Source organism: Xenopus laevis, chromosome 8S (assembly GCF_017654675.1).
Source record: "Xenopus laevis strain J_2021 chromosome 8S, Xenopus_laevis_v10.1, whole genome shotgun sequence".
Classification (NCBI taxonomy): domain Eukaryota; kingdom Metazoa; phylum Chordata; class Amphibia; order Anura; family Pipidae; genus Xenopus; species Xenopus laevis.
In genome coordinates this window covers 35668041-35679275 of record NC_054386.1, presented here as the reverse complement: position 1 = coordinate 35679275, position 11235 = coordinate 35668041, and the positions used below count along the sequence as shown (strand labels likewise).

At 41.6% G+C, this 11235-nt stretch overlaps 1 protein-coding gene across 2 annotated transcripts; it reads left to right on the top strand.

Annotated features, from left to right (window-relative positions):
* Window positions 1-4448: 4448 nt before the first annotated feature.
* ribc1.S (RIB43A domain with coiled-coils 1 S homeolog) lies at window positions 4449-9471 on the top strand. Of its 2 annotated transcripts, NM_001095260.1 has the most exon segments (8): window positions 4589-4602; window positions 5467-5585; window positions 5663-5744; window positions 6263-6607; window positions 7112-7230; window positions 7332-7559; window positions 8174-8340; window positions 9257-9471. In NM_001095260.1, coding segments are annotated over 7 exon segments (1140 nt in total). In that variant the 5' UTR covers window positions 4589-4602; window positions 5467-5468; the 3' UTR covers window positions 9339-9471.
* The last annotated feature ends 1764 nt before the right edge of the window (window positions 9472-11235 follow it).

Genomic DNA, 11235 nt, shown 5'->3' with positions numbered 1-11235 from the left:
GTGAGATTTGGGGTAAACATTTGCTGTCTAAATATCATTGAAAGTAAAGCCAAATGATTTACAACTGCAATATTGTCCTATATCTGTAACCTTGTGATGAGGTGGCCCCAGTCAAATTTTATACCTCAAATGGGCTTTGGACCAAAATAATTACAAAGCCACTGCTCTTCACCAATGAGATGCCCTCCACAATTCATCACTAGGAGCAGAGGTGGAGCAATGGGTTTTTATATTTTCTGGTCCTAGCACCTTTTAAAGTAGAGTTTCCAGAATATTGATCAGTGCTGTTGAGGCTGTTGGAGTTTTTGAGTTTCATTTTTTTTTTTTTTTACTATTTTTTAGTAACGTTATTTTTTTTTAAAAATGGTGTGACATGAATTTATGGGGGTTATTTATCAAATTTGTCCAAATGCCAAAAACTTGAAAAATTTGAGTACTATAAAATCCGAATTTAAAAAAAAAAAAACTCCGATAATCCAGAATCTCAGACCTGACAAGGTCAATGGGAGAAGTCCCAAAGGTAGCCTGATCTGCACTGGGTTTCGAACAATAAGCCAAAGATTTTGTGGTTTTCGGGCAAAAGTTTTTGGTCGTATTATCAGAAAAATTTGTACAATTTGATTTTTGTACATTTTTTTTCCCCCTCACAGGATATTTTTGGAAAAATGTCTTGATAAATGAGGGTAAAAAACCTGTGCATATTTGGTCGGAGTGGTTTTTGATATTTTCGAATTTTGCTAAATAACCCACTAAGAGTGCACTCTTTCTTTAGATGTTTGATTTCCCTGTTTCAAATGAGCCTTACATTGTGTAGTACAATTGCAGCCGTGCCATAATTCATTTAGACACGTCTGCAAATTGTGGGATTGAATGTCTCCAAACTGATGGTGGCATTTTTTTATTTATGTGTTAATTTACCATTGATTGTGTTCAGTGGTTTATATGTATGTTGGATTTCGTTGTTTATTTTGCACCATTTGAAACATTTTTATGTTAATACAGAGATGATTATTGGCCATGGCTATTATTATGCATGGCTGTCAACGCACTGTGCATTTGTGCTGCTTAAATATGCTCTTGTTATGGACACCTATATTCGGTTTAATCCGGCTGCTAAAAATGATTTTAAAGATAATTAACCACAATCCGACATTCTCAGTTTAAGAAGTTAAGCAAAAAGTATAGGTAATTGGTTGCTGTGTTAAATTTAGAACCTGTCTTCGCAAGTGAGTCCTGGTAGCTGGATTATAGTCCAGGTATGGGTTCCATTATCCATTATTCCATCACCCATAAAACTAATTCCAAATTTTAAAGATGTTTTTCTTTTTCTCTGTAACAGTTAAACCAGTACCATGTATGTGAGCTTAACTAAGATATAATCAATCCATTTTAGAGGCAAAGCAATCTTATTAGCTTCCGGGAGATTTAGCTGTCCGGCGACAAATCACCTCTTCTTCAGGCGACTAATCTCCCCAAAAAGCCTTCCCTCCAGCTAGAATCGAAATCGCTGGCGTTCTTTGTTTTCCGAAGTTGTCCAAAGTTTCCTCGTGTGGCAACTTCCGGCAGCTTCGGAAAACAATGCAATCCGAGTGCCATCTCGCTGAAGATTTAGATTCTAGCTGGCGAGAAGGCTTTTCTGGCAGATTAGTCACCCGAAGAAGAGGAGATTTGTTTCCCATTATACAGTAAGCACTATGGTACATGGCCCTTTTGATCCACATTACTTTTTCTAGCTAAAGCAGTATCCCTGAAGCTGTGAAACTACATGGGTTTATCAAGTAACATGGGAAGGGCTGCAACCTGGTTGAGTAGGTTGAGATGGTCCTGACAGAAGTAGATTGTTCAATCAATATTAAATTCCTTGTGTGCCATAGCCCTGCAGTATTAAAGAGGTTGTTAACCTTTGAATTCACTTAAAGTATGATGTAGAGAGTGATATTCTGAAACAATTTGCAATTGGTTTTCATTTTTTTATTATTTGTAATTTTTATATTGTTTAACTTTTTATTCAGCAGCTCTCCAATTTCAGCAATCTGGTTGCTAGGGTGCAAATTACCCTTGCAACCATGCACTGATTTGAAAAAGAGACTGGAATATGAATAGGAAAGGCCTGAATAGAAGATGAGTGATAAAAAGTAGCAATAACAATACATTTGTAGCTTTACAGAGTATTTGCTATTAGATGGGGTCAGTGACCTCCATTGGAAAGCTGGAAAGAGTTGGAAGAAAATGGCAAAAAATTAAGAAAAAAACTATAAAAAAAATAAATATTGAAGACTAATTGAAAAGTTGCTTAGAACTGGCCATTCTATAACATACTAAGAGTTAAGTTAAAGGTGAACCACCCCTTTAAGGCATAAGTGTGACAAATGGAAAAATGTTCAACTGAATATTTTTTGGTACTGACGCATCCAGGGTATGCCCATGTGAGAGATCTAAGTAACAGCAGAGGGCACCACTTGACCATATATGTGCCATTTTATGAAACGATTGCAGAAGCAACCCGAAAATGCTTTCCCACAGGCAATAAAGTAAATTGCCACTGGTAAAATGCTGCCGTTGAAATGAGAGAAGGGAGTAGATGACACACACATAAATGTTCCATTGTGCTATTTTGGTACATCTGTAACTATACAGTGAGATCAACATGTACTTCAAAGGGGTGGGTCAGACGTAAATTAACTTTTATTATGTTATTGAATGGCTAAGCTTCATATTTTTGTTGTTGTTTTATGGTTTTTGAATGATTTGCCTTTGTCTTCTGACTGTTTCCAGCTTTCATAAGGGGGGTCACTGACCCCATCTAAAAAAACAAATGCTCTGTAAGGCTACAAATGTATTGCTATTGCTACTTTGTGTTAATTGTTTTTCTTTTCAGGCCTCTCCTATTCATATTCCAGTCTCTTATTCAAATGAATGCATAGTTGCTAGGGCAATTTGGACCATAGCAAGATTGCTGACAATTCAAACCGGAGAGCTGCTGAAGAAAAATCAAAATAACCTGCAGGGGGTCGGGTACCCGCAAAAGCCTGCGGTACCTTGCGGGTTGAGGGGAGAAGTTCTGGGTGCGGGTAAAGTCGCGGGTTCGCGGGTCTTCTCAATAGCGATATTTACTCCTTTTTTCTTGTCACGGCTACTTCCAATGACGTCACTTCTACTTACAATGACAGCAATTCCTGTTTTACTCCTTTTTTTCTGATCACATCTACTTCAGAAAATGTCACTTCCGGTTTACAATGACATTACTTCCTGATTCTTGATGGTCAGTGGGTTGTGGGTCCAGGTTGCGGACAAGGTACTTGGGGGTAGGGTTGGGTAGCAGTTCCAAGCGGGTAAGAATGCGAGTTTGGGTCGGGTACAGGTCCCAAAAAATGGACCCGCGCAGGACTCTAGTGGGCGTTATTCTGCTACCACACGGGTTGCCACCTGGCCAGTATTTTACCGGCCTGGCCGGTAAAAATACTGCTTGGTGACAATGTTATTAATAATGTAAAACCATAAAAATATAGGATGGCCGGTATTTTTTTTTCCAGAAAAGGTGGCAGCCCTAGCTACAGCAAACTCAGGAGAGGGTAGGAGGGACCAGTCCTGCAACAAAGCCGGGTACCCAGACGGGTTACCTGTGGACTATCTGCAGAACCAGGTACTCGGCAGTTTCTGCCCAAAACCCAACCACCTTGCAGGTATTCCACGGGTACCTGACCCGATGCAGGACTCTAGTGGACGGGACCTGGGACAAAAGGGGCCTAGTAAGGTCCCATGATTCCTATCTTGTATTTTACTAGCCAGGAAAAATGATGATTGTTGCCAGTGTTATCAATCAATCAGGTAGATTCGCTGCCACTCACAGGGTGGTGGGGGCCAGAAATATACTTTGCTATGGGGCCTAGGCTGCAACTTTCTTTCCCAGCTGTAGGTAAGGGGCATAACCCTAATTCATAAATTGGCATGCTTAACCCATCCCACCACCCCACTGACAAAATACTCAGTGCAGCCTGTGCAATGAAGCCTAAACCCCCCCAACGCCTGCAGAACCATGGAGATGGAGCTAGAAATTCCCAGAATGACAATGGACAATTCGCTTCTAGGTACACAAAACGTTTGGTTCAGTGGTGACATCTGCTGGCCGCAGTGCTGTAACTACAAGCTGAAGCTGTACTAATATTAATGGATTATTCCCTCTCGTCTGTCCAGAAGTCTACTGAAAGGCGGCAGTACCAACAGCTCGGCTAATTCCAGTTACCCACAAGTTTCCTCCGAGTCACAACACAAGGAATAGCCCTTAACTTACTCCTGACCTGTTTCCATCTAGTGTAGCCACCCTGTGGGCTAAACCATATGAAGCATACAGGAGGGGTGGCTGAACATTTCAACATTGCCTCTGCAAAATTGCCATTCAGTGAGCCATAAGCATTTGACTGACATTAAATAGATATTATCAATTGTAATAGATTAATTTACAACAAGTTACCTAGCGAATGTGTTCATAGTAGGAGCCGAAAATGAACAAATCTCCCCCCACAGGACAGCAAACAATGGTACGCCCGGTTGCTATGACTACTACAGTGCATTTTACACAGACATCTCTCTTGGGCTAAGCAAGTAAGTTGTGCTCGGTAAATCCTTGTTCCTAATCCAATAGGTTGATTATATGAATGTACCAGGGTGCCATGTGAAGCTCTGGGATGTTTAATTCCCATATAAATATCCCTCACACATTTCTGTTTTATTCAGCTGGGAACATTGCCTGTCCCTAATATCTGCCATATTCCTGTGTGAGAGCATTGCCTGTCCCTAATATCTGCCATATTCTAACTTGCTGCTAGCTCCTAATATCTGCTGTATTCCTGTCTGGGAGCAGAACCTGCCCTAATAGCTGCCATATTTTCACTTGGGATCAGTGCCTCCCACTAATATCTCCTATATTCCAGTTTGGGAGCAGCGCCTACCCCGAATATCATATTCCCGACTGGAAACGGCACCTGCCCCAAATGTCGGCCATATTCCTGACTGGGAAGCGTTGTTTCAGGAAAATATTGTACCTGTGGGAATTAAAGTGAAGGAGCTGCTCTTTAGCCCATCTATTGTCTGCAATGCAACTCATATTTATGTCCTATGCCTAAATTAGCAGCTGTTCAATCTGTATTGTACACTGATGTCTTGTCATGGATCCACTTTTTATAGCAACCAGGCAGTGGTTGAAAAGACAAATTGGGACATGAATGGCCGGGCTAGAAAGATCATTCATAACATCTGTTTTATTGTCATTGAGGAACAAATGTCCTTTGATGGCCATAAGCCAGCTCTGCTACAGCAATAGTTTGCACCACACGTATCCCTATCTGGGACTTCAACAAATAGGCTAAAGATGTCTTGGGGGGCCATCCACTGACACACCCTGCAGTGTAACATGTTTTCACAGTAACAAGTTATAGGCTCAGCTGATTTTTATATGTACTTCTTCAGACATGTATAAGGTGGACTTGCTTCCAGATCCAAAAGAAATTGCTGCCATTGAGCGAAGGAGGAACCAAGAGCAGCAGAGGCAAAGCCGGATATTTAATGCCAAATGTCGGATAATTGGGGTAAGTTGGTGCAGCTCTGCCTGCTTCGTTCAGTCTCTGTAGAATGAATGATATGTAATGTATTTGTTCTCATTTAGGTCGATGTACAGACACTGGACAAACAGGTGCAGGAGCTAAAGGTGAAAGAAAGAGCTGAGAAAGCTAACAATGAGGCATATGGTAAGTACTCCAAAAAGACCCACACTTATGTACTGCTAAAAAGTAGTTGGTCGTTTTACCACCTCACAGAATTCTAAGGGCAGTAATGGTTGGTAGGGCTCACTTACCCAAGCAAACCTTTGATAAGATCATTTGTTTCAGTGACGTTGCTGTCAGCCCTCATCAGTATACCTTTAATTTGGGCCTCCACAATGACTGGGTCTACTGGCTATATTGTCACACCCCAGTTTAAAGTCTATTTTAATAAATGCGAGGTAAAATAAAGTTATCCAGCCATTTTGTTGAATAACCTGCCCTCTGCACTCACCCCCTGTTGATTGCTTCAAGGCAGGACACATTATATATATAATATAGAGTGTTTAGATGCTCAGGCTCTTTTTTGATTGAACTTCATTTGAGATTGGCTTTTAGGGGGCAGTCAGGCTCCTGGCATGTGCAGTGTACTAATAGAGTTCTGGGCATTATATAATTTCTCAGTGGACTTACAGACCCCCTCCCATATCTCCTCTTCTGTGCAGATGCTGAAAGGCTACTGAATGATAGAATAACCCAAATGCTGGAGCAGAGGCAGGAACAGTTGGCACAGAGCTTGGAGAAAGCAGTGCAGGATTTCAGGGACCAACATCAGCAGCCTCATACTTGCAGGGACTTTGACCTTAATGACCCTGAAGCCCTGAAGAAGGACAAACCTGCCCGAGTGGGGGATGAAGACCTGAGATGTGGGCCTGCCAGCTTGCAGAAATTCGCTGGAGAAGATCTGAATGAGAAGGAACGGAAGAAGATACAGATGGACCTGACCAAAAAGTGGTTCTTAGATCAGATAGAAGATAGGCAGAGAACCCAACGCCAGGCAAAGTATGCAGGTCAGTCTCTGCCTATACCAGTTATTTGTATCCTGTATTTGTAAAAATGTTTTTTTTTTCACTGTAGAATTCTGTTTTTTTTGTTGTGGGTGGATGTTCAGCTATCATTTGTTGGTTGTTCAGACAAAGCCTACTTGGTCTACTACATTAGGTACCATATTAGATAATGCAATATGTTTGTGTGGAACCTACAAAAACACTGGTGACCATATAATGAAAGTGTGCATTTAATGGTGATTAGGTATTTCAACAGTAAAGTCTGTTAAAAACCGCAGGGTGCTGTTAATTTGCATTTGAGGCTATCTTATCTTACTGAAGCATCTAGCATCCCTCAGCCTTCAGTATTTTCTGGGATTCTGGTCTGGCAGCTGATGTTTAACACCCAAATGTTTGGGGCAGGTGCCACAGGGATATAATCAGTGAAGTGAATCACATACTGTATGTGGTTGGTTCAATAAAGGGAAACTGAATGAAACACTGATTTACTAATGTCTTGCCAAATAGATAACTTAAATGACAAGAAGAGGGTAGAACTGGATGAAAGGGCTCTGCATCTGAGCGCCATGGAAGAAGAATGCAGGAAGGCCATTAGTCTGGCCACCAAAAACTACAACGAGGCCCTGGTGAGTTAATAGACTGTCTGGTATGGCAGGAAAGAGTGGCTCTTTATATTTCACTGTGGAGAGAGATTAAAGCCAACTATCTCATCCCTCCAAACCTGCAGGCTTTGGAAGCATCAGAGCTCAAAAGGCTGAGGAATCAACAGGAGCAAGATGATAATTTTGCGGAGATCTATAACCACCTGACGGGAGACATTTTAACAGAGAACCCTGCTGCTGCCACCAGTAGTTATGGTGCCCAACGTGTTATACCCGATCGCTGGAAGGGTATGAGCCCTGAGCAGCTTCAAGCTATATGGGAGACCCAGGAACAACAACGCCAGGAGAAGCAGGTAGAGGCATAAAAACTGTTACCTGGGCTATGCTACCAATATGCCTGGCTGACTATGGCTTTACTGCCTGCTCGCCGCATTCCTTTTTATGACTGATATTTATCCAAAGCAGGGGGTATATGGTATTAACTTTGTGCTCTGTAGATAAGGTTTGCTGCAAAATGTCACTGATTTAAGACAAGGTGCATTCTCCATAGGGTTCTATTGTCGCATGCTGAGGGAAGTGCAAAAACAGAAGGGTAAAAGTTGTTCCTTATATCTAGGTTCCTTCATTTAGTCATATCATGTAATGCATTTATATGGGTACATGGAGCCTGTGGCAGGTAATGTATCTGAGTATAAGTTGCTTGACATAACTACATGTATTTTGCCTTTAAGGGGTTAAGTTATTTGGTATAGTTACTAGTATGTGAGTGTGTGGAGCCTGTTTATAAGAAAATAAATATATAAATAATAATTGGAATGTAGATGGTTTCAGACCTGCAGCTCCAGATGAGCTCCAACTCCCAACACCCTTCTGACTTAGGTAGTTTCAGTTCAGTAACTCATGGAAGGCCACAGATTTCTAATTTTTCTGCAGTTAATGACTGATAAATGGCACGTCTTTCTTTCAGAAGCTGAATGAGCAGGAGAAGCAGATGGAGGTTGAGTGGGACAAGCAGAGGGTTTTGGCAGCCCGGGCATCAATGACACTGGAACAGCAGGAAATGGAAATGAATAAAGAGTTGAGGAAGAAATTGGATTTATATAACCAGCAGCTGAGCAAAGAGCAGAAAGCACAGTGAGTGACCAACACGGGCCTTGCACATGCCCTGCTTCTTAATTTCTCTGAAGTGCAATAATATATCTCCACCAGTGTGGGAAATCAGTGTCATGGGGTACACAACTAGGTTTATAAGTTGCCAAGTACAGCAAGCCATATGCAAATGGGGTAATAGCACTCACCTTTTGAAAAATTTAAGATGGCCAATAATCAATCAGATTATTGGGGTGTCTATGGGAGCCCACCAATCACAAACCATATCCACAAACTATGGATATGTTTTCATCCAGGAATTGGACACAGTTTGAAAATGTCATCTGCCGATTCACCATCCAGGCCAATGCATAGTACATCGGCAGAAATGAAGAGGAGCAGCAACTCTATTTGTGCACTTTCTTTCCATGAGCAATTGGAACAACATAAAGTTGGCCATACCATAAGTAGCCACTTGTGTGGCCCAGTTTGTTTGGACCATGGCTTTATCAGTCAGCAAACATACACCTTTACTCAAAATACTAATGAAGGCATAAGCATAACTTCCAAATCCTGAATGGAATTGGATGGCCAGCAATGGAAGACAAGTGCTGTGCGTAGTTCACAGGATACAGTACAGAATGCACAATGTTGCTGGGCATCCATTCTGTGTCTATTTGAAAGTATACATAAAGGTAAGAGCTGCCTTATTATTCCCCTTAGACTGTACATCATATGACATATATTTTGTTAATGTCAGTAGCAACTCCTCTGAAGCAAAAAAGTCATATATGTGAGAAGTTAGAATCCTGGCATAGTGGAAGAAAGATTTCAGTTGGCGGCTCTTGTAGTGAACCCCAATGGTGTATTGGTCCCTGCCCATTATATGCAGATAAAGTGGAGAATGTCTCTCCCATTTAAACACTAAATGACATTTCCCTTCTGTTTCCCCTCTGTCTAGCCTGGAATATCTGGAGAAGGAAGTGTATACTAACAACCCCACTGCCCACTTCTACACTCAGTTCAACACCACCAGCCGCTGACTGCTGGGACCTTGCTAAGGTGCTACCTCTTGCCTCCAAGCTGATGTCGGTGATGCACAGACCTGGGACATGTCTATGCTTTGCTATATTTGTTCTTTTAACACACCAATAAAGTAAAAGCATTTGTGAAAAAGCTTTAATTTCACTTTTATTGAGAGATTTGGGATTTTCTTTACTGCTTAGATCATCTCAGCCAGAACGTCAGCATTCATTTACATGTTCTCTTTGGAATACTGCAGTGAGATATGTTTATATACCAAGTGATGGACAACTTTGGCAATGGTGAACTAGACTTCGCAAAATATTTTCAGGGCCGTCTAACTGTTGGCAATTAGATAATTTTCTTGATACTGATTTGGAGATATTAATTCTTGTGTAGCTTTTTCTTCATTCCCACTTTTTATCCATTTTCTCCCTATGTGTGTTACCTGCTGGTGGTGCAAAATCTGGAAAAGTCTCTGGAAAGCACCTCGCATAATATTGTGCAAGAAGATCTTGTTGGGTGATACCAGGTGGCTGATCTTTGCCATGCACTCCTGCCATATGGGGTCTGAACATTCTCTAGGGTGCACTCTATTTCAAGTGTTACATTGGAATATTTAGTCTGCAGCTCTAAGGCAGCACTAAGTCAGAAGAGATGGTGGGTAGGCATGGAATCCATACCTTGTCATGCTCAATACTTCAATGCCTCTAGCAGCTGTAAGTGAATTGGCTGCTTTGTGGGTTTTTACAGCCAGACATTACTTGTTGGACACTTTACGTAGGTACAGGGTCTCAAGTCCAGTTTATAGGTCCTGCGCACATTAATGGTGGTGGAGACTTCCCATCAAGATGTTTCAATGGTCGCCCTGATTCCTTAAAAATTTCTAAGGTGCGACTTCCGGGGGGGTGGGTGCAGCCCAGGGGGCTCAGGAAACTTTGTCATATGGGGCCCTGTGATTTCTGATGACGGCCCTGTCTGTCATCATTAGATTGTTACTGAATAGCTATAATAGACATATGTGTGGCATTGATGGAAGCCTGATGCAACTTACTCTGTACAGAAAGGGTTGGTAAGTATAAATCTGCTGCTCTGATTCCAGAACTAGTCAACATTTATACTGCATCAGTGTGAGCCTGATACATCTTCTCCTGTCCAGAAAGGGTTTGGAAAGTTTAAATCCGCTGCTCTGATTCCAGAACTAGACAGGCTGTTTCCCTAGACAGAACACAGAGAAGAGCACTTACATTAATAAGGGGAATTAGGTGGATATCAGAAGGGAAGACAGCTCTTCAAACTGGGTCCAATCATTTACTTAGATAAAAGAAGGGGCACCTGATGATTACATTGTGAATATATACAACAATCCTCAGTATCTTGACATTCCTTCTGCAACCCAGTTAAAGCTCCATTCGTGCATTTCTGATCCTGTAAAGGTGGCCATACACTATTACCGTATATACTCGAGTATAAGCCGACCCGAGTATAAGCCGAGGTACCTAATTTTGCCTACAAACACTGGGAAAACATATTGACTCGAGTATAAGCCTAGGTTGAAAAATGCAGCAGCTACTGGTAAGTTTTCCTAAATTTGGTCACAACAAAAATCTAATTAATGAAATGGCTCACTACATTCTTTACATACCTCTTACTCTGGTCTCTGAAAAGCAAACAGCTCAGCTGCTTCATTCATTTGTTCTTCCTGCTTCTGTCCTGCTTGCTCAGCCCTTTAACCCCTCCCTTCAGAATTGTCACTGCTATCCCACAGCCACAGTCCTAGAGGGTATTAACCCCTCTGCCACTACCCTTTATAGTCTCATAAATGACTGCTGTTCTGCAAGGAATTCCATTAAGTAAGGGATGACAGCCTCTTGATGAGCAGTTTATATTGACATTTAATGTATATAACTGGACAGC